Source organism: Pelodiscus sinensis, chromosome 17 (assembly GCF_049634645.1).
Source record: "Pelodiscus sinensis isolate JC-2024 chromosome 17, ASM4963464v1, whole genome shotgun sequence".
In the NCBI taxonomy this organism is placed as follows: Eukaryota; Metazoa; Chordata; order Testudines; family Trionychidae; genus Pelodiscus; species Pelodiscus sinensis.
The window spans coordinates 276,932-298,864 of record NC_134727.1 but is presented as its reverse complement, the minus strand read 5'-3'; the positions used below and the strand labels follow the sequence as shown (position 1 = coordinate 298,864).

The window sequence follows — 21,933 nt, the reverse complement described above, 5'->3', positions numbered from 1 at the left end:
ATCCCGTCACCCATTCCCAGCTTCTGGCAAACAGAGGCTGGGACACCATTCCTGACCATCCTGGCTAATAGCTGTGGATGGACCTGTCCTCCATGCATGTATCTAGCTCTTTTTTGAACCCTGGTATAGTCCTGGCCTTCCCAACATCCTCTGGCAAGGAGTTCCACAGGTTGCCTGTGCATTGTGTGAAGACTTCTTCACTTGTCACTGAAAAGCAGCTGCCTCCGGAGGAGGAGGAGGCCATCGGCATGTTTTCTAGTCTCTAAGGTGCTGCAAGACTATTTTTCCAGTTACAGGCTCACTTGGCTCCCCCTCTGAAGCTCCTGGAGAACACAGGCACACACAACTGTCACATTGTCTAAGGACAAAGGAAGCCTCATGTCTGATGGAAACCACTTGCAGGGATTTACGGAAGCAGAGTTTGGACTTCAGTTACCTGAGTTCTGAATTGTCCAGGGCAAAGCACTTACGCTCCAGCCCTCAGCACAGGGTAGTGGAGGCAAACGGGACCACCACCCACTTCTGAACAAGCCGGCAATCGTTGGATGCACTTGGCATTGGGAAACAAAAAAATGGACTATGTAGCACTTTAAAGACTAACAAGATGGTTTATTAGGTGATGAGCTTTCGTGGGCCAGACCCACTTCCTCAGATCAAATAGTGGAAGAAAATAGTCACAACCATATATACCAAAGGATACAATTAAAAAAATGAACACACATGAAAAGGACAAATCACATTTCAGAACTGAAGGGGGATGCGGAGTGGGGGGGGGTAGGAGGTAAATGTCTGTGAGCTAATGATATTAGAGGTGATAATTGGGGAAGCTATCTTTGTAATGGGTAAGATAATTAATGTCTTTGTTTAAACTTAGGCGTAAAGTGTCGAATTTAAGCATGAATAACAGTTCAGAGGATTCTCTTTCAAGTGTGGTCTGAAAAGGCCTTTGAAGCAGGATGCAGGTAATCAAGTTGTTGAGACAATGTCCTTTCTGGTTGAAATGGCAAGAAACTGTTTTTTCTTTGTGATCCTAATATCTGTTTTGTGGGCATTGATCCTTTGGCGAAGTGTCTGAGACGTTTGTCCAATGTACATAGCAGACGGACACTTTCGGCACATGATAGCATAAATTATATTTCTGGATGAGCAGGAATATGTGTTCTTGATCTTATAACTCACTTGGTTAGGTCCTATAATGGTATCAGCAGAGTGAATATGTGGACAAAGCTGGCAACGGGGTTTGTTGCAAGGGAAGGTACCAGGGTTGGTATTAGTGTGGTATGTCCTGTGGTGGTTGGTAAGAATCATCTTGAGGTTAGGTGGTTGTCTATAGGAGACTATGGGTCTGTCTCCCAGAGCTTCTTGGAGTTTAGTATCCTGTTCCAGTATAGGCTGTAGTTTATTGATAATGTGTTGGACAGGTTTAAGTTGGGGGCTGTAGGTGATGACAAGTGGTGTTCTATTGTTGGTTTTCTTGGGTCTGTCTTCAAGTAGATGGTTTCTAGGTATTCGTTTGGCTCTTTCAATTTGCATTTTTATTTCTCCGGGTGGGTAGTTGAGGTTTATAAATGCTTGGTAGAGATGCTGAAGTTTCTGGTCTCTGCCAGTGGGATTAGAGCAGATGCGGTTGTATCGAAGGGCTTGGCTATAGACGATGGATCGTGTGGTGTGTTCTGGATGGGAACTGGAGGCATGTAGGTAACTGTATGAGTCAGTGGGTTTTCTGTAGAGAGTGGTGTCTAATTTTCCATTGCTGATTTGTACTGTGGTGTCCAGGAAATGGATCTCTCGTATAGAATGGTCCAGGCTGAGACTGATGGTGGGGTGTAGGTTGTTAAAATCTCTGGAATGTCTCCAGTGCTTCTTGGCCATGCGTCCAGATCATAAAGATGTCATCGATGTAGCGTAAGGAGAGAAGGGGTAAAAGGGGACGGGAGTTGAGGAAACATTGTTCTAGGTCAGCCATAAAGATATTAGTGTACTGTGGGGCCATGCGTGTACCCATGGCTGTGCCGCTGATCTGGAGGTATAAGTTGTTCTCAAACTGGAAATAATTGTGGGTGAGAACAAAGTTACATAGGTCTGCTATCAGGTTGGCAGTGGTGTCCTCTGGGATAGTGTTTCTAATTGCTTGTAATCCGTCTTCATGTGGGGTGTTGATGTCTAGAGCTTCTACGTCCATGGTGGCAAGGATGGTGTTATCGGGAAGGTTATTGTGGTTACTGATACTGTGACATGCCAGATGCTTCTCTGCAGTCCAGACCTAATAGAATCATAGAATCATAGAATAATAGGACTGGAAGGGACCTCGAGAGGCATCGAGTCCAGCCCCCCGCCCTCAAGGCAGGACCAAGCTCCATCTACACCATCCCTGACAGATGTCTATCCAACCTGTTCTTAAATATCTCCAGAGAGGGAGATTCCACCACCTCCCTTGGCAATTTATTCCAATATTTGACCACCCTGACAGTTAGGAATTTTTTCCTAATGTCCAATCTAAACCTCCCCTGCTGCACTTTAAGCCCATTACTCCTTGTCCTGTCCACAGTAACCAAGAGGAACAAATTTTCTCCTTCCTCCTTGTGACACCCTTTTAGATATTTGAAAACCGCTATCATGTCCCCCCTTAATCTTTTTTCCAAACTAAACAAGCCCAGTTCATGAAGCCTGGCTTCATAGGTCATGTTCTCTAAACCTTTAATCATTCTTGTCGCTCTTCTCTGCACCCTTTCCAATTTCTCCACATCTTTCTTGAAATGTGGCGCCCAGAACTGGACACAGTACTCCAGCTGAGGCATAACTAGCGCAGAGTAGAGCGGCAGAATGACTTCACGAGTTTTGCTTACAACACACCTGTTGATACAACCTAGAATCATATTTGCTTTTTTTGCAACAGCATCACACTGTTGACTCATATTCAACTTGTGGTCCACTATGACCCCTAGATCCCTTTCCGCCATGCTCCTTCCTAGACAGTCACTTCCCATCTTGTATGTATGGAACTGATTGTTCCTTCCTAAGTGGAGCACTTTGCATTTCTCTTTATTAAACCTTGACCAAGACATTTAGACCTTGACAACCAAGAAGGGCCTGTTTGCCTTAGTCCCTGGGGTTAGCACTGACTCAGAGCAGACACACAGCCCTGTCACATCACCCACTCCCTGCAGCACAGGACTAGCACTGACTCAGGGGAACAGCATTCCCTGGTGAGTCACTCCAGACAGCACACCCTGCAGACACACCCTGCAGGCGCAGGCAGGGCACAGCACAGTGTGCTAGCTGTACCCAGCACCGTCACTATCGAGGCTGCGCTTGCAAACGAAGGTCAAAGGGCCCAGTAACAGCTATTACTTCCCCTGGCCCTCCAGTATCCTGGGACCGACATGGCCAGTGCACAGCCTGCTTGCACGGGTAGTCAGTGACGCTGAGCGCCTCCAGGGGCCTGCCCCCAGATACTCCTGTGCCTCCTTTGATTGCCATCTGGAGATCTGGCCTCTCTCCTCAGCCCCACCAAGCCTGGAGCGCCTGCCGGCCCCGGTTCCTCGGAGATACAAGCTACTGCAAGAGTCCAGGGTGAATACAAGCCCAGCCCACAGCTGCAGATCCCTGACGCTGTGTCACCTGGGGCAGAACAGGGAGCAGCAGGATTTCCTGGAGCCACCGGGCTCCAACCACCCCGATGCACACAGGAGCAGAACTACCCCTGCAGTTCAGTGATTCCTGGGAACCCAGGAACTGCCCGACTGGATCAGACCCTAACTCCACCCAGGCCAGTGGGCAGCACCAACCCCCTCAGTGGGTACCGCCCCGCCCCCTCCACTAGGCCTCACCCCGAGCTCTGCTAGTTAGCGCTTGGCCTGAACGCCGAAGCCTGAGGTGGCTTCTAACCAGGCTTGTTTAATGCAGGCAACATGAATGGCCCTAGCAAGTCAAGGGCCTGCAGGGTTCCTTCCGAGGCTCATTCCAGCCGGTAGGATGCTCAGCTGGCAAGCGAAAGCCTCGTCCCCGGTGAGGATCTGAAACAACCTGGTAACAATTGAAGGGGATGGTCACTTTATTTTGATGGAACAGCCAAGGGGTAAGTGGGCCCCCAGGTCCCCTTCCAGCTGATTGTACAGCTCTAAAGAGACAGGTGGGCCAGAGAGACGCCCTAAGTCTCACACGGGAGAGGTTCCTGGGCTGAGGAAGCACAGAAATAAGATCCCTGAGGAATCTGGCAACTGTAGGGACGGGAGGTGGCTGAGTTAGTGCCGGTGCAGTGTCCCCGGGAGAGCCCTGGGCAGTAGGGACTAGGGGTGAGAGTGTAGCCATGTATGTGCGTAGCCGAGGGGCCTAGGTTCATCCGCTAACCTTCACGTGGGGAGCCGGTGCATCCCTGCACCGCTGCCACTGTATCAGACCCAGCAGCGCGAGGCGTCGACTGCTGCCCCCCACGTAGCCGCTGACCCGCTGACGTCATGAAACCCATGCTCACGCCCCGGCAGGCAGCGGGACTGCTGAGTGCACTTCTCAGGAATTATTTATCAGAAAGTGCTCAGGCAGCCGCTTGGCACAGGGACAGGTCGCCCTGGAGGGATTTATCAGGTACCCTGCAGTCGCAGGGACTCTGTGGCCAGCTGCTTAGAGTCGATCAGTTACAAAACCAGACGCGGCCTTGTTTCCCTGGCCTGAAGCTTGTGTCCCATGGGCAGAAGTGGGTCCAGTAACAGCTGTTACCTCGCCCACTTTGTCCCTCCCACATCCCGGGCCCAGCGCCGCCGCCTGCGTTCTGTGGACGTGGCCCTGCACGGCACAGGAAGAAACGCCAGGCCTGGGAGAGGGATGGCTCTGAGCTCTGAACGCTGCCGTGGAGGCCTGGTCTGGCGGTGCACTGCAGGTCTGTCCCCCATCCAGTGGGAACGTAGCCAGGATCACCGGCGTGGGCGGCAGAGCTGGAGAGGAGAGTTCTCTGCATCCCTGGCGTTCCTAGGGGGCCTGCCCTCTCGTGTCCATGCGTCCTGCGCTGGGCAGCTGCACAGATCTCAACCATCCTGGCATGCCGCATGGCTGCAGCCTGGCACGCTGGGTGATGCAAGGACAGAAGAGCCTGTAACCCAGACATCTGAGCTATTCCCTGGAGTCCACAGCTGGCTGAGGAGGGTGGCCATGGTCCTGAAGCTCTCTCTTGTGGAGGTGCAGTCCAGCATTGTCCCTACTAGCTCCATTTTCTGGGCAGCACCAGGGAAGCCTTCTCCTCGCGGATCCTAGAGGGGGCCCGGGAAGAAGGGTCGATCACCTGCCGTGGCGATCTCCCTCGAATGAGCCCATCTTCAAGGTGCAGGGTTACCTGGCTCTCCTGCCAAAGGTGCAGGGTATTTTCCACAGTCTGTTGCATCAGCTTCTGTGGCAAGGAACCACGTTGCCAGATGCATCTGATGAAGTGGGGGTCTGCCCAGGAACTGTCGACAAACGGTGTTATCCCTCGTAGAATGAGGTTTCCAGCCGTCGACAAAACTGCCGAGTTCTATCGCCGTTGTGTCGACAGAACTCAGCGGCAGTGTAGACGCGGGTATCGTTTTGTCGAGAAAGCCCTGTAGTCTAGACACACCCTAGGTGACTGGGGAACAAAATGGCAAATGAAACGTGATGTGGCTAAATGTAAAGTAATGCCCATTGGAACACATCACCCCAACTCTACGTACAGCAGGACGGGGGCTGACGTAGCTACAACTACCGGAGAGATCTTGAGCCATTTGGAGAGTTCTCTGAAAACGTCCGCTCAGCGTGCAGCAGTCGTCAAGACAAGCAAAGAGAATGCTGGGGATCGTTACGAGAGGGCTAGGGAACGAGACAGGGAACTTCTTCTTGCCTCTGCATCCATCCAGGAGATGCCCGCCCCTTGAACACTGCCTGCAGAGGTGGGCACCTCGTTTCCAAGAAGATCTCTTGGCATTGGAAAAGGTTCAGAAAAGGGCAACAAAACTAATGAAGGGTATAGAACAGCTGCCATGAGGAGAGATTAATAGGACGGGGACTTCCAGCTTAGGAAAGAGGAGCCTGAGGGGGGTATGATAAAGGGCTGTAAAACCAGGAGAAAGTGAACAAAAAGGAGTTAGTTATCCCTTCCCCAGGGGCCACCCAATGAATGAATAGGCAGCAGGTTTAAACAAACCAAAGGAAGGTTTTCCTCCTGCAGCGCAGTCGACCTGTGGAACTCCTCGCCAGAGGAAGCTGTGAAGGACAAGACGATCACAGGGTTCAAGAGAGCGAGAGAGTCGTGGGGGGCAGGTCCATCAGTGGCTGTTAGCCAGCGTGGGCAGGGACGGTGTCAGAAGTGAGAGGGGATGGCTCACTTGGTGATTCCTTCCCTCGGGGGCACTGGGCCGGCTGGGAGGGTGCCCCAGCGCTGAGCGCAGTCAGTGGAAGGGCAGAGACTGTGAGACAGCAAACAGCCGAGGGGGATGCCGAGGGGGGGGCTCAATGGCTCCTCACTGCCCTAGCGCCCCACAGCCCGGCGGGGCGGGCGGCTCCGCCCACTCCAGCACGCGGCGCCGGGCCCAGAGGGGCAGGGCTGCGCCAGTGCGCCAGGCCCCGCACCGTGTCCCTGGGCAGCCCCGCTCCAGGGCACCGCTCACAGCCCCCCAACGGCCCCTCCCGCCACGGAGACTGCCACTCGCCCCAGCTGCTCTGGGGGGTCGGATCTGGCCCCTACAGCAACCAGTGACCCACAGGCCCCAGGCCCCACAGCCGGGAGCAGCTCTCGGTGCGCTCTGCCTCCAGCCCCGGGGGGCCGGCGCTCATCAACCCCACGCTGACAGCCCAGCTGCGCACAGCTGGCGCATCACCCATGTGCACCCCCCACAGCACCCTGCCCTCTGCCCGCCCCATGGCCCTGCCCCACAGCACCCTGCCCTCCACCCGCCCCATGTCCCTGCCCCACAGCACCCTGCCCTCCGCCCGCCCCATGGCCCTGCCCCACAGCACCCTGCCCTCCACCCGCTCCACGGCCTCCTCCCTTCACCTGCCCCATCCCATGACACCTCTGCCCACCCCACAGCCCCGCCCCATGGCACCCTGCCCTCCACCCACCCCACAGCTCCCTACCCTCCACCCAGCCCACAGCCCCGCCCCATAGCACCCTATCCCACCCACACAGCCCCACAGCACCCCTCCCTCCACTCCCGCACACCCCATCATACCATTCCTCCCCCCCACTCCACTGAGCACTCCCCCACGGCACCTGGGGCACTGACACACACAGCAGCCTGGCCAGTGACAGCAGGGCCATGAACACCCCCACGCAGAACATGGGGCTGATTAACCGGGCCCAGTGCTTGGCCTGGCTCCAGACTGGCACTGAGCCCGGCAGGGCCTTGGCAAACAACCAGCACGGGCAGCTCACCCCACCCCATGCAGGCCGAGGCGGGGCCACCGGGGCACCGGGCAGGGGGGGAGCCCCCGGGCCCTGCAGCCCCGTCCGCAGCCAGGCAGACTCTGAGGTCAGCGAGCAGACGGTCTGTCGGTCCCCAGCGTTGCTACGGGAGCCAGGAGCCGCCAGCGCAGCCCAGCCTGGGGACAGGGGACCCAGAGCTCCAGCCCCCAGGGCCAGCTGGACACCATCTCCCACTCCCAGCCGCTGCCCCAGCCCCCGGCCGCCCCTGCTCCCGGCCCACGGAGAGATGGAACACGCTTCCCCAGCAAGTCGTGTCCGGCCTCCCATCCTCATGCTGGGCCCGGGGAAACTGAGGCACGTACACAGTCACTGCAGAGCAGCGCAGGGCAGTGGGAATCGCACACAGCAAAGCAACCAGTGACTGGAACAACTGCGTGATCACAGGACTCCACGACGGACCAATTCCCCATGACCTCACTCCCCACGGGGCTCGCCGGCGGGCTCTGTGCCAAGGAGCTGCCATTCGACCACGGTGAGCCGGAGCGCAGGCAGCAGCGACCGAGCATGGCCCCCGCAGCCCCCCCGCCAGGGTAGGCACCGGGCACAGCCCCCCCCCGCCAGGGTAGGCACCGGGCACAGCCCCCCCCGCCAGGGTACGCACCGGGCACAGCCCCTCCCCCGCCAGGGTACGTACCGGGCACTGCCCCGCCAGGGTACGCACCGGGCACAGCCCCCCCCCGCCAGGGTACGCACCGGGCACAGCCCTTCCCCCGCCAGGGTACGCACCGGGCACAACCCCTCCCCCGCCAGGGTAGGCACCGGGCACAACCCCTCCCCCGCCAGGGTACGCACCGGGCACAGCCCCTCCCCCACCAGGGTAGGCACCGGGCACAGCCCCTCCCCCGCCAGGGTAGGCACCGGGCACAGCCCCTCCCCCACCAGGGTAGGCACCGGGCACAGCCCCTCCCCCACCAGGGTAGGCACCGGGCACAGCTCCCACAGTCCCTCCCCCGCCAGGGTACGCACCGGGCACAGCCCCCGCAGCCCCTCCCCCGCCAGGGTACGCACTGGGCACAGCCCCTCCCCCGCCAGGGTACACACCGGGCACGGCCCCCGCAGCCCCTCCCCCGCCAGGGTACGCACTGGGCACAGCCCCTCCCCCGCCAGGGTACACACCGGGCACAGCCCCTCCCCCGCCAGGGTACGCACCGGGCACAGCCCCTCCCCCGCCAGGGTACGCACCGGGCACAGCCCCTCCCCCGACAGGGTATGCACCGGGTACAGCCCCTCCCCCACCAGGGTACACGCCAGGCACGGTCCCTGCAGCCCGTCCTCCGACAGGGTATGCACCAGGCACTGCCCCTCCCCCACCAGGGTACGCACCGGGCCTGGCCCCTGCAGCCCGCCCCTCCCCCGACAGGGTATGCCCCGGGCACAGTCCCTCCCCCACCTGGGTATGCAGCGGGCACGGCCCCAACAGGGTATGCACCGGGCATATCCCCAGAGCGCCTCCCCTGCCCAGGGTACGAACCCGGCATGGCACCCTTTCCACTCCATGGGCACCACTATCCATGTAAGGGAAACTGAGGCATAAATTCCAAGTACTACAGACAATTCCCATGTTATAACACACACACACCCTACACATGTGTACAGGCTGTTCACAACCCCTTGTCACCTTTCACCATGGATATGGACCATTACCAACCCTGATATAATCTCTCAGAATACAGGTGGCACACCGCACCGTCACCTCCCCCGGAATACAGGCAGCATACCGCCATGTCACTTTTCCCACAGTACAGGCAGCACACTGCACCATATCACTTCCCCCAGAGTACAGGCAGCATACCGCACCATGTCACCTCCCTCACAGTGCAGGTGGCACACTGCACCATATCACCTCCTCCACAGTACAGGCAGCACACTACATCATGTCACTTTTCCCACAGTACAGGCAGCATACTGCATCACGTCACCTCCTCCACATTATAGGCAGCAAACTGCACCATGTCACTTTTTCCACAGTACAGGCGGCACACTGCACCATGTCAACTCCTCCACAGTATAGGCGGCAAACTGCACCATGTCACTTCCTCCAGAGTATAGGCAGCATATTGCACCATGTCACCTCCCTCAGAGTACAGGCAGCATACCGCACCATATCACCTCCTCCACATTACAGGCAGCACACCACACCATGTCACTTCCCCCAAGTACAGACAGCACACCGTACCATATCACCTCCTCCACATTGCAGGTGGCACACCGCACTGTGTCCCCTCCCTCATAGTACAAGTGGCATGTGGCACCCCTGTCACACACATCCCAAGGGTACAGGTGGCACATAGGATCAATGTCACCTCCCCCAGAGTACAAGTAGCACCAGTTGTCCATGTCGCCTTCCCCTGGGCTACAGGTTGCTTATGGTGCAGAGCCCATGTCACCTCCCTCAAGTACAGGTGGCACATAGGGCCAATGTCACTTCACCCTCCCATCCCTCAATATCCCCACCCTGGCAACAATGCCCCCTCTACTCTTGTTCAGCCGTGTGGGGGATTTTTTCCACCCATGTGTAGACTTCATTTTTCTGTGCACCGAAGCACGTACGAATGTGCACCACCCGTGGAAACACAAAGGTGCCTGGCTAATCAGCTGGGTGGCATTTGAATATCTTCTGAGCCGCCGCACGAGTGCCCAGCTTCCAGGAAACATTTCTCATTAAATGGGGAACCACACAAAGCTGAGGTCCCTTGTCAGACAGAAATTAGAAGGGACAGTCACAAGAGGTAAATGCTATTTCAGGCACCATGGGGAGGCTCACTTTAAATGTCCAGCCCTACACAGAAGAGGTGACAGGAAGAGACCGCCCTGGCTAAAGAGCAGAGGGAGGGAGGCCAGAGGCGCCCTTTGACATGTGGCGAGAGGGAGGGTGCTGTAGACGGTACATCTATGCCCCTCCATGGCTATGGCAGCACAAGCCACCAGCAGCCAGGCCCTGGGCCCAGGGCTCTTGCCCACGAACTGTGGCAGGGAATGTGTCCCCGAATCGCACCTTGGCCCAGGGGACTGAAAGGCAGCGGCCGTGGTGCCGGTTGTACCGAGGACTCCCGGGGTGACCATGCACTTACAGGGCAGCGAGCCGACCCTCAGGACAGGAAACGCAGCAGAGAACCGACTGATCAGGGAGGGTCTGTCTACACTACCCCGCTAGTTCGAAGTAGGAGGGTAATGTAGGCATACCGCACTTGCAAATGAAGCCTGGGATTTGAATTTCCCGGGCTTCATTTGCATAAGCCGGCCGGCGCCATTTTTAAATCCCCGCTGGTTCGAACCCCGTGCAGCGCGGCTACACGGGGCTCGAACTAGGTAGTTCGGACTAGGCTTCCTAGTATGCACCAGGGTACGCACCAGGCACAGCCCCTCCCCCACCAGGGTATGCACTGGGCATGGCCCCTGCAGCCCCTCCCCCACCAGGGCATGCACCTCATGGAACGAGGTGTACCGGTAGTTCGGAATAGGAAGCCTAGTTCAAACTACCTAGTTCGAGCCCCGTGTAGCCGCGCGGCACGGGGTTCGAACGAGTCGGGATTTAAAAATGGCGGCGCCCGGCTTATGCAAATGAAGCCCGGGAAATTCAAATCCCGGGCTTCATTTGCAAGTGCGGTATGCCTACATTACCCTCCCTGTTCGAACTAGCGGGGTAGTGTAGACAGACCCGGAGAGAGAGACCCGACTGGTGGAGGAAGAGCCAGCGCAGCTTTATGGACGGGACTCGTGCCTCCCCCACCTCTGAGGACTCTCGGAAGTGGCACAAGCAGGTAGACCAGCGAGTCGGTGGCTAGGGTAGACTTGGCCTTTCAGAAAGCCTTTGACAAGGCCCCCCAGGCTCTTGAGCAAAGTAAGATCCTCTCCCGGATCGGGGACTAGCCACAGGATGGAGCGAAGGGCCAGGTCTCCACAGAGAGGCCAACAGGAAGGGGCCCCGCGGCTGGGCTGGAGAAAGGAAGGCGCAAAGTTTGCAGAGACATTATTCAAGCCAGGGAAGTCCAAAGCTGAGTGTGCAGAGCTCCACAGGGATCTCCCACCTATGGGTGACTGGGCAGCACCCTGCAGTTGATCCAATGGCAATAAATGCAAAGTCGTGTGCACTGGACAGAACCCTCCCAGCTGCAGAGCTACAAGGGCAGGGCTGGCGCTAGCTGCTGCCACCCAAGCGCAGGCCTTTGTGGGCGTTCGTCAGCTCCACGTGCAGCAGGGCTCAGAAGGCTGCCTCCGTGAGCCCAAAGAGCAGGACGCTCACCCCTCCTGCACCAAACACCCCCATGGGCACCTGCCTGCAGTGGGCACAAGCACAAAGAACCAGCCCTCGGAGAAAGGAGGAGGGAGACGGTGGATCCCGCAGGTGGGGACCCAAGCAAAGGGGCAGCTCTGGGCAGGGGAGGAGGCCCTGAGCATTCTGGTGGAGTGGCTCGTGCATAACCTCCTGCCTGCTGGAGCATAGCTCCTTGCTCCCTGCCCGGCCCACTCAGAGCCCCCTGCTCCCTGCCACAGGCAGCCCCCTCCACGTGCAACATGCAGCCCACGCTGACCCTGCTGCACTCAGCGTATGTGGGCACCGGGGGCCAGCCTGGCAGGCAAGGGCTCCCACGTGGCAAGTCGCATGGCCAGGTGCCCGGCTTGGGCCTGGATGCCCACTCCAGCCTCTCCTCAGCGGGGGCTACCTCCTCCCGTGTGGGGTATGGGGGAGCAGCAACAGTGGGGAGGGAGAGGAGTGGATGGGGGCAAGCCTGCAGGGGAAGACACAGTGCATGGGCAGGGCTTTGGGGGAATAGGAGGGGCTGGGTGGGACCTCAGCAGTGGGGAAAGGGGAACAGGCAAGGCAGGAAGATTGCAGCGCACCGCTGGAAATTCTGGGTACCAGCCTGGCCTGGGTACCGATTAAGGCCTGAATCTAGCAAGGCCAGTAGGGGCAGGACAGGCAGAACCATGGAATGAAGCCAGCATAGCCAGGAGGGGTGGGACAGGCAGTATCATGGAACAGGGCCAGTACGGTCAGGAGGGATGGAACAGGCAGCGCCACGGAACGGGGGTGGGACAGGCAGCGCCACGGAACGGGGGTGAGACAGGCAGCGCCATGGAACGGGGGTGAGACAGGCAGCGCCATGGAACGGGGGTGGGACAGGCAGCACCATGGAACGGGGGTGGGACAGGCAGCGCCATGGAACGGGGGTGAGACAGGCAGCGCCATGGAACGGGGGTGAGACAGGCAGCACCATGGAACGAGGGTGGGACAGGCAGCGCCATGGAATGAAGCCAGCATAGCCAGGAGGGGTGGGACAGGCAGTATCATGGAACAGGGCCAGTACGGTCAGGAGGGATGGAACAGGCAGCGCCACGGAACGGGGGTGGGACAGGCAGCGCCACGGAACGGGGGTGAGACAGGCAGCACCATGGAACGAGGGTGGGACAGGCAGAACCATGGAATGAAGCCAGCATAGCCAGGAGGGGTGGGACAGGCAGTATCATGGAACAGGGCCAGTACGGTCAGGAGGGATGGAACAGGCAGCGCCACGGAACGGGGGTGGGACAGGCAGCGCCACGGAACGGGGGTGAGACAGGCAGCGCCACGGAACGGGGGTGAGACAGGCAGCGCCACGGAACGGGGGTGGGACAGGCAGCGCCACGGAACGGGGGTGGGACAGGCAGCGCCACGGAACGGGGGTGAGACAGGCAGCACCATGGAACGGGGGTGAGACAGGCAGCGCCATGGAACGGGGGTGAGACAGGCAGCGCCATGGAACGAGGGTGGGACAGGCAGCGCCATGGAACGGGGGTGGGACAGGCAGCACCATGGAACGGGGGTGAGACAGGCAGCGCCATGGAACGAGAGTGGGACAGGCAGCGCCATGGAACGGGGGTGGGACAGGCAGCACCATGGAACGGGGGTGGACAGGCAGCGCCATGGAACGGGGGTGGACAGGCAGCGCCATGGAACGAGGGTGGGACAGGCAGCGCCATGAGAACGGGGGTGGGGACAGGCAGCGCCATGGAACGGGGGTGGGACAGGCAGCGCCATGGAACGGGGGTGGGACAGGCAGCGCCATGGAACGAGGGTGGGACAGGCAGCGCCATGGAACGGGGGTGGGACAGGCAGCGCCATGGAACGGGGGTGAGACAGGCAGCGCCATGGAAGGGGGTGAGACAGGCAGCGCCATGGAACGGGGGTGAGACAGGCAGCGCCATGGAACGGGGGTGGGACAGGCAGCACCATGGAACGGGGGTGGGACAGGCAGCACCATGGAACGAGAGTGGGACAGGCAGCGCCATGGAACGGGGGTGGACAGGCAGCACCATGGAACGGGGGTGGGACAGGCAGCGCCATGGAACGGGGGTGGGACAGGCAGCGCCATGGAACGGGGTGGGACAGGCAGCACCATGGAACGGGGGTGGGACAGGCAGCGCCATGGAACGGGGGTGGGACAGGCAGCGCCATGGAACGGGGGTGGGACAGGCAGCGCCATGGAACGAGGGTGGGACAGGCAGCGCCATGGAACGGGGGTGGGACAGGCAGCGCCATGGAACGGGGGTGGGACAGGCAGCGCCATGGAACGAGGGTGGGACAGGCAGCGCCATGGAACGAGGGTGGGACAGGCAGCGCCATGGAACGGGGGTGGACAGGCAGCGCCATGGAATGGGACTGGCACAGCCAGCCTTATGGAAAACAAGACACAGCATTGACAAAAATAGACAACTTTATTGAGGCCAAATAAATCGAGGCAGCCCAGGCCCATGGCAGATCCAGCCCCATGGGACACAATGCAATGGGGGAGGGGGTACAGGACACAATGCAAATGGGGGAGGGGGTACAGGACACAGTGCAGTGGGGGAGGGGGTACAGGACAATGCAGTGGGGGAGGGGGTACAGGATACAAGGTCAATCCTGCGCACACCCACCCACTGGCAGATCCCAACAGGACCCAGGGGGATGAAGCAGCCGGGCTCCCAGCTCCCTGCCCCGACTGCCCAAGTCCCTCAAGATGCAGCCAGGACCTTTGCTCTGCCTCCCCATGTGGCAAGAAAGTGACCAAGCCCTGGTACAACCCCCCTGCTCCTGCAGTGACCCCATACCCAGCACAGCCCCCGCTCCCTGCAGTGACCCCCCATACCTAGCACAGCCCCCGCTCCCTGCAGAGACCCCCATACCCAGCACAGCCCCCGCTCCCTGCAGTGACCCCCATACCCAGCACAGCCCCCGCTCCTCTGCAGAGACCCCCCATACCCAGCACAGCCCCCGCTCCCTGCAGTGACCCCCATACCCAGCACAGCCCCCGCTCCCTGCAGTGACCCCATACCCAGCACAAGCCCCCGCTCCCTGCAGTGACCCCCATACCCAGCACAGCCCTCCGCTCCCTGCAGAGACCCCCATACCCAGCACAGCCCCCGCTCCCTGCAGAGACCCCCCCATACCAAGCACAGCCCCCCTGCTCCAGCAGAGACCCCCAGCACAGCTCCCCGCTCCCTGCAGAGACCCCCATACCCAGCACAGCCCCCGCTCCCTGCAGAGACCCCCCCATACCAAGCACAGCCCCCCTGCTCCCAGCAGAGACCCCCAGCACAGCTCCCGCTCCCTGCAGAGACCCCCATACCCAGCACAGCCCCTGCTCCCTGCAGAGACCCCCATACCCAGCACAGCCCCTGCTCCCTGCAGAGACCCCCATACCCAGCACAGCCCCCGCTTCCTGCAGAGACCCCCCATACCCAGCACAGCCCCCGCTTCCTGCAGAGACCCCCATACCCAGCACAGCCCCCGCTCCCTGCAGAGACCCCCACCCTGACACACAGACAGCCCGGATGAGGAGCCATCCCACAGTCTCTCCTGTGGCTTGGCAGCGGCTGCCGCATCAACAGCTCCAATGACAGGCTGGAGCAAAGGACCAAGCGCCCCAGAGAGCGAGGGCTGGTCCCTGGTCCCGGGCCCCGGCCAAGCTCCCCAGCCAGCCAGCCGCACCAGCAGCAGAAGCGTCTCTCCCACCTCTGCCTTGCACAACGGCACATCCGGGCTCAGCCCCTCCCCAGAGCCCCACCTGGCACTGCAGAGCTGGGACCGGGCACAGCACCCGGCCCCAGGCAGGGCTGGAACTCAGCCCGTGGAGGGCAGCCAGGGGCAGGGAGGGGTGGGCAGTGTCGGCTGCCCCTGGGGCCGTGGAGCCAGGCCACCCACCCTCTCGCCCGGCGCATGCACGGCTCCTTCCAGCAGGGCAACCCCCAGCAATGCCGCCAGCGGCTCCCCCCCTCGGCCACCCTGCCCAGGATCCAGCCAGGCTAGCTGCTCCATGAGTCCTCGGCCAGCCCCCCAGGCCCGGCTGGGTCCATGCTCACTCCCACACCTCTGTCCAGATGGCGCCCCGGTGCAGATGGGGGGCGTCCGGCGGGCTCAGGACGAGCTCTCCTACCTGCTTGTTGGTGTATTTCGGGGGGTTGGTGCGGTAGCTGTAGTCCGAGTACTGCTCCGAGCCCGTGGAGTTGCTGTCCCCCGTGCCCACAAAGGTGTTAGCAGCAGGCAGGTCCTGCACCACCTGGTGCTTCTTGGAGGCGGAGGGCGACTGGGGCTGCAGCTGAATGGAGGGCAGCGGGGAGTTGGAGCGGTAGTGGCGCCCCAGGTCCGGGCTCCCGGGCGGGTAGTTGAGAGGCAGGTGGATACGGGGGCTGTCGCTGACCGAGTCGTTCATCAGGTTGAACTTGAGGGATTTCTGCAGCCCCGTCTCCTCCTCGTCCTCAGCCGGCTTGGGCGGCTTGGGGGACTTGCTCTTCTTGCCCTTGCCCTTGCCCTTGCCGCCTTTGCTGCCCTGCTTGGGGCATACAGGTCCTTGGTCTCCTTCTTTCCGGCCTGGTAGCCGCTCTTGGCCTCCCGCTGCCGGCAGTAGCGCACCAGCACCCACCAGCACGATGACCAGGGTGACGGCCACGATGCCGGCGATGACGCCGAAGAGGATGTTGCTGCGCTGCTTGCTGCGCTCGTACTCGGGGTCGCCGGCGATGTCAATGTCCAAGGGCGTGTCCAGGCTGTGCCCCCAGCAGGGTCTCCAGCAGCGTGCGATTGGCCAGGGTCTCGTTGACGTAGAAGTGCACCAGCGCGGTGCCGTGGCGCGAGGGCTTGCCCCGGTCGTTGACTCGCACCACCAAGCGGTGGCAGACCGTGGTGCTTGCGCAGGATCTCCTTCTCCAGCGTGATGTCCCCGCTCTGCGGCGAGATCTGGAACAGCTCGAAGGGGTTGCCCCCCGTGATGCTGTAGGACAGCTCGGCATTCACCCCCGAGTCGATGTCCTCAGCCTTGACCTTGCTGACCTGCTGCCCAGGGCTGGTGTGGGGCAGAAGGTGCTTGTAGGAGGCATTGGAAGGGGAGGTGATGAAGGGGGCGTTGTCATTCTCATCCAGCACGTTGATAGTCACCCCCACGTAGGCGGATCTGGGAGGGTCCCCGCCATCCACCGCCTTGAGCCGAAAGGTGTAGGTGCTCTGCTGCTCCCGGTCAAAGGAGATGCTGGAGAGGATGGTGCCGGTGCCATTCTGGATGACAAAGTCCCCGTTGTCCTGCTCCACCGACAGCTGAATGCGGGCGTTGTCCCCCTTGTCGGCGTCAATCACCGTCACCATGCCCACCGGGCTCAGAGGCGGCATGTTCTCCATCACCGAGAAGTTGTAGCTGCTCAGCATAAACTTGGGGTCGTTGTCGTTCCTGTCCATGACGTTGATGGCCACAGAGGCGGTGCCCTTGAGACTTGGGCTGCCCTTGTCAGCCGCCACCACCAGGAACTCGTAGCGCTCCCTCTGCTCCCGGTCCAGCACCGTCTTCACGCGGATCTCGCCCGACTCGGGGTCGATGGAGAAGAAGCCCTTGGAGGAGGGGTCCACCACCAGGGAGTAAACCAGCTTGGCATTGGAGCCGCTGTCCGCGTCACTGGCGCTCACCTCCACCACCAGGTCATCGGGAGCGTTGTTCTCAGGGAAGGCCACCTCGGTGAGGCTCTGGCTGAAGACCGGGGCGTTGTCGTTCACATCCACCACCTGCACCTTGAGGGAGTTGGTGCTGGAGAGGGGCGGGTTCCCCGAGTCCACGGCCACAATCTCAATGGTGTACTCCTTCACCGCCTCGTAGTCCAGCGGCGTGGTGGTCTGCAGGAAGTACTTCTTCTTGCTATCGCTGCCCGTTTCGCTGGCCTGCCTCAGCTGGAACGGGACGTCGCCAGCCACCACACAGGTGACCACCGCATTTTCGCCCTCGTCCCGGTCAGACACCTGAACCAGCGCCACAGCCGTCTCCACGGGCACGTCCTCGGAGATGTTGGCCATGCCATCCTGATGGGTGACCAGGCCAATGCCCCGGATCTCGATGGAGGGGGCATTGTCATTCATGTCCTTGATGGTCACCACCACCTGGGTGCGGGCGCTCTTGGGGTTGGCCCCCTTGTCCTTGGCCAAGACGGAGAACTTGAGGATGTTGACATCCTCCCGGTCAATGGGCCCCTGCACGGTGATGAGGCCCGTGGCCCTGTCCAGACGCAGCAGGCGACGCACCACGTCCGAGGCCTGGTGGAAGGAGTAGTCGATCTCCGCATTGGCGCCCTGATCCGAGTCGTTGGCTTTCACCTGTGGGAGGAGCGAGGGGGACACGGTGAACAGGAGCCGGGAGGCCAACTCCCCGCCCACTGGGGACCAGAGCACCTGAGAAGCTGCTCCAGCGAAACCGGCCTGACCGGTTAGTCAGCCCCACTCCCTGCTCTGCAGCTCTGGCATGCGAGGAATTCTCCATGGGAACCAGCCAGCCAGCAGTGGCTTGGCCGGGTGGGCCAGGCGGAGCCCTGGCAGCAGCCGGGCCGGGCACACCCTCTGCTGAGCAGGATCCCCAGGGGCAGCCATGTTGAGTGCTGCCTGGAGGACTGGGTGAGACCCCGGGCTGGGACAGCAGGAGGCTGCATGTGGAGATTGAGGAGCAGGAGCATGGGGGAATCTTGGGACTGGAATGGGGGGGGGACTGACTTCAGGCCTGTGGGGCAGTGGCAGAGCTGGGGAGGTGCCTGATGGGGCTGGGCAGTGGCAGGAGGCGTGGGTCAGTTCTGAGGGGAGCAGCCTAGCTGGAGAATGAGGGGGGGAGCCAGGACAGGAAGAGCAGGTGGGGGGCAGGCTGGGATCGAGGGGCAACAGCAGAACTGCAGGGGGGACTGCCCATACCCTGCACGGCTTCCCCAGCAGCATTTCTGTAACACAAGCCTGTCTGCCCTGTGGTGACTGGCTCTGCCCTCGCCGACGGCCGCTCTCGGGCTCAGTACATTTGGAGGGAGAACAAACGTTGTTCGCTGCCAATTCCACCTTCCCCCGCTCCCCGCACCAGCGGAGGAGTCACTCTCCCCGCAAAGACGAAAGCTGCTCTCAGCTCTGCCACCTTATCTGCCTCCAACCTTTGTTCCCCCCGCGGGAGCAATGAACCCTCCCGATCCCACCCTTCAACCCCCCCGCGGGAACAATGAACCCTCCCGATCCCACCCTTCAATCCCCCCGCGGGAACAATGAACCCTCCCGATCCCACCCTTCAATCCCCCCGCGGGAACAATGAACCCTCCCGATCCCACCCTTCCATCTCCCCGCGGGAGCAATGAACCCTCCCGATCCCACCCTTCAATCCCCCCGCGGGAGCAATGAACCCTCCCGATCCCACCCTTCAATCCCCCCGCGGGAACAATGAACCCTCCCGATCCCACCCTTCGATCCCCCCGCGGGAACAATGAACCCTCCCGATCCCACCCTTCGATCCCCCCGCGGGAACAATGAACCCTCCCGATCCCACCCTTCAATCCCCCCGCGGGAGCAATGAACCCTCCCAATCCCACCCTTCGATCCCCCCGCGGGAGCAATGAACCCTCCCGATCCCACCCTTCAATCCCCCCGCGGGAGCAATGAACCCTCCCGATCCCACCCTTTGCTCCCCCCGCATGAGCAATGAACCCTCCCGATCCCACTCTTCGATCCCCCCACGGGAGCAATGAACCCTCCCAATCCCACCCTTTGATCCCCCCGCAAGAGCAATGAACCTTGCCGATCCCACCCTTCGATCCCCCCACGGGAGCAATGAACCCTCCCGATCCCACCCTTTGCTCCCCCCGCATGAGCAATGAACCCTCCCAATCCCACTCTTCGATCCCCCCACGGGAGCAATAAACCCTCCCGATCCCACCCTTCAATCCCCCCACGGGAGCAATGAACCCTCCCGATCCCACCCTTCGATCCCCCCGCGGGAGCAATGAACCCTCCCGATTCCACCCTTCAATCCCCCCGCGGGGGCAATGAACCCTCCCGATCCCACCCTTCAATCCCCCCGCGGGAGCAATGAACCCTCCCGATTCCACCCTTCAATCCCCCCGCGGGGGCAATGAACCCCCCCACTTCCACCCTTCGATCCCCCCACGGGAGCAATGAACTCTCCCGATTCCACCCTTCAATCCCCCCGCGGGGGCAATGAACCCTCCCACTTCCACCCTTCGATCCCCCCACGGGAGCAATGAACCCTCCCAATCCCACCCTTGGATCCCCCCGCGGGAGCAATGAACCCTCCCGATCCCACCCTTCGATCCCCCCGCGGGAGCAATGAACCCTCCCGATCCCACCCTTCGATCCCCCCGCGGGAACAATGAACCCTCCCGATCCCACCCTTCGATCCCCCCGCGGGAACAATGAACCCTCCCGATCCCACCCTTCGATCCCCCCGCGGGAGCAATGAACCCTCCCAATTCCACCCTTCAATCCCCCCGCGGGGGCAATGAACCCTCCCACTTCCACCCTTCGATCCCCCCGCGGGAGCAATGAACCCTCCCGATCCCACCCTTCGATCCCCCCGCGGGAGCAATGAACCCTCCCGATCCCACCCTTCGATCCCCCCGCGGGAACAATGAACCCTCCCGATCCCACCCTTCGATCCCCCCGCGGGAACAATGAACCCTCCCGATCCCACCCTTCGATCCCCCCGCGGGAGCAATGAACCCTCCCAATTCCACCCTTCAATCCCCCCGCGGGGGCAATGAACCCTCCCACTTCCACACTTCGATCCCCCCACGGGAGCAATGAACCCTCCCAATCCCACCCTTCGATCCCCCCGCGGGAGCAATGAACCCTCCCAATCCCACCCTTCGATCCCCCCGCGGGGGCAATGAACCCTCCCACTTCCACCCTTCGATCCCCCCGCGGGAGCAATGAACCCTCCCGATCCCACCCTTCGATCCCCCCGCAGGAGCAATGAACCCTCCCGATCCAACCCTTCGATCCCCCCGCAGGAGCAATGAACCCTCCCACTTCCACCCTTCGATCCCCTGCCCCGCACGAGCAATGAACCCTCCCGATCTCATCCTTTGATCCCTCCCCCCCCGCACGAGCAATGGAACCCCCCGATCCCTAGCAAGACCAGTGTGCCAAGCCGCCAGGCTGGCCTCGCGCCGCTTATTAAGATGGCAGCAGCAGATAAACAGACGTCCGCTCCCATTGGCCCGGGGCCCCTTCCACCAAATCCACCGAGACCCGCCCCGCAGGGCCCCCAGCCAATCAGGATGGGCACTGGGATGCCACGCTTGGGCTCAAAACTGTCTGCGGAGGCTGTACCACGCGAGCAGCCGGGGCTGGCAGGGGCTGGGCACGTCCGGCGGCTGCTCAACCCCAGCACGGCCGAGCAGGCGCTGCCCGAGCAGCCAGGCCCAAGGAGCCGCTTTGCCCCCAGAGATGTCTGGCGCGGCCGAAAGGGAGAGACGGTCCCAGTGCACAGCCAGTGTTTAGCGCAGCCGGGCGGGTTCCCAGCGCGTCTCTGCCCCAGCCGCCCCGCCAGCCCCGTACGGCCCTGCCAGTGCCCCTCCCGCCAGCCCCGTACGGCCCTGCCAGTGCCCCTCCCGCCAACCCCGTACCGCCCTGCCAGTGCCCCTCCCGCCAGCACCGTACGGCCCTGCCAGTGCCCCTCCCGCCAGCCCCGTACGGCCCTGCCAGTGCCCCTCCCGCCAGCCCCGTACGGCCCTGCCAGTGCCCCTCCCGCCAGCCCCGTACGGCCCTGCCAGTGCCCCTCCCGCCAGCCCCGTACCGCCCTGCCAGTGCCCCTCCCGCCAGCCCCGTACCGCCCTGCCAGTGCCCCTCCCGCCAGCCCCGTACGGCCCCGCCAGTGCCCCTCCCGCCAGCCCCGTACGGCCCTGCCAGTGCCCCTCCCGCCAGCCCCGTACCGCCCTGCCAGTGCCCCTCCCGCCAGCACCGTACGGCCCTGCCAGTGCCCCTCCCGCCAGCCCCGTACGGCCCTGCCAGTGCCCCTCCCGCCAGCCCCGTACGGCCCTGCCAGTGCCCCTCCCGCCAGCCCCGTACGGCCCTGCCAGTGCCCCTCCCGCCAGCCCCGTACCGCCCTGCCAGTGCCCCTCCCGCCAGCCCCGTACCGCCCTGCCAGTGCCCCTCCCGCCAGCCCCGTACGGCCCTGCCAGTGCCCCTCCCGCCAGCCCCGTACCGCCCTGCCAGTGCCCCTCCCGCCAGCCCCGTACCGCCC

General features: G+C 61.6%; 1 protein-coding gene across 1 annotated transcript in view; it reads right to left on the bottom strand.

Moving 5' to 3' along the window:
• Positions 1–21,933, bottom strand: part of LOC112544729 (protocadherin-1) — a 118,836-nt gene that overhangs the window by 56,211 nt on the left and 40,692 nt on the right. The window contains 5 exon segments of the mRNA XM_075900010.1: positions 15,829–16,232; positions 16,235–16,310; positions 16,312–16,446; positions 16,448–16,564; positions 16,566–18,023. Of these exon segments, the coding sequence (XP_075756125.1) occupies positions 15,829–16,232; positions 16,235–16,310; positions 16,312–16,446; positions 16,448–16,564; positions 16,566–18,023 (2,190 nt within the window).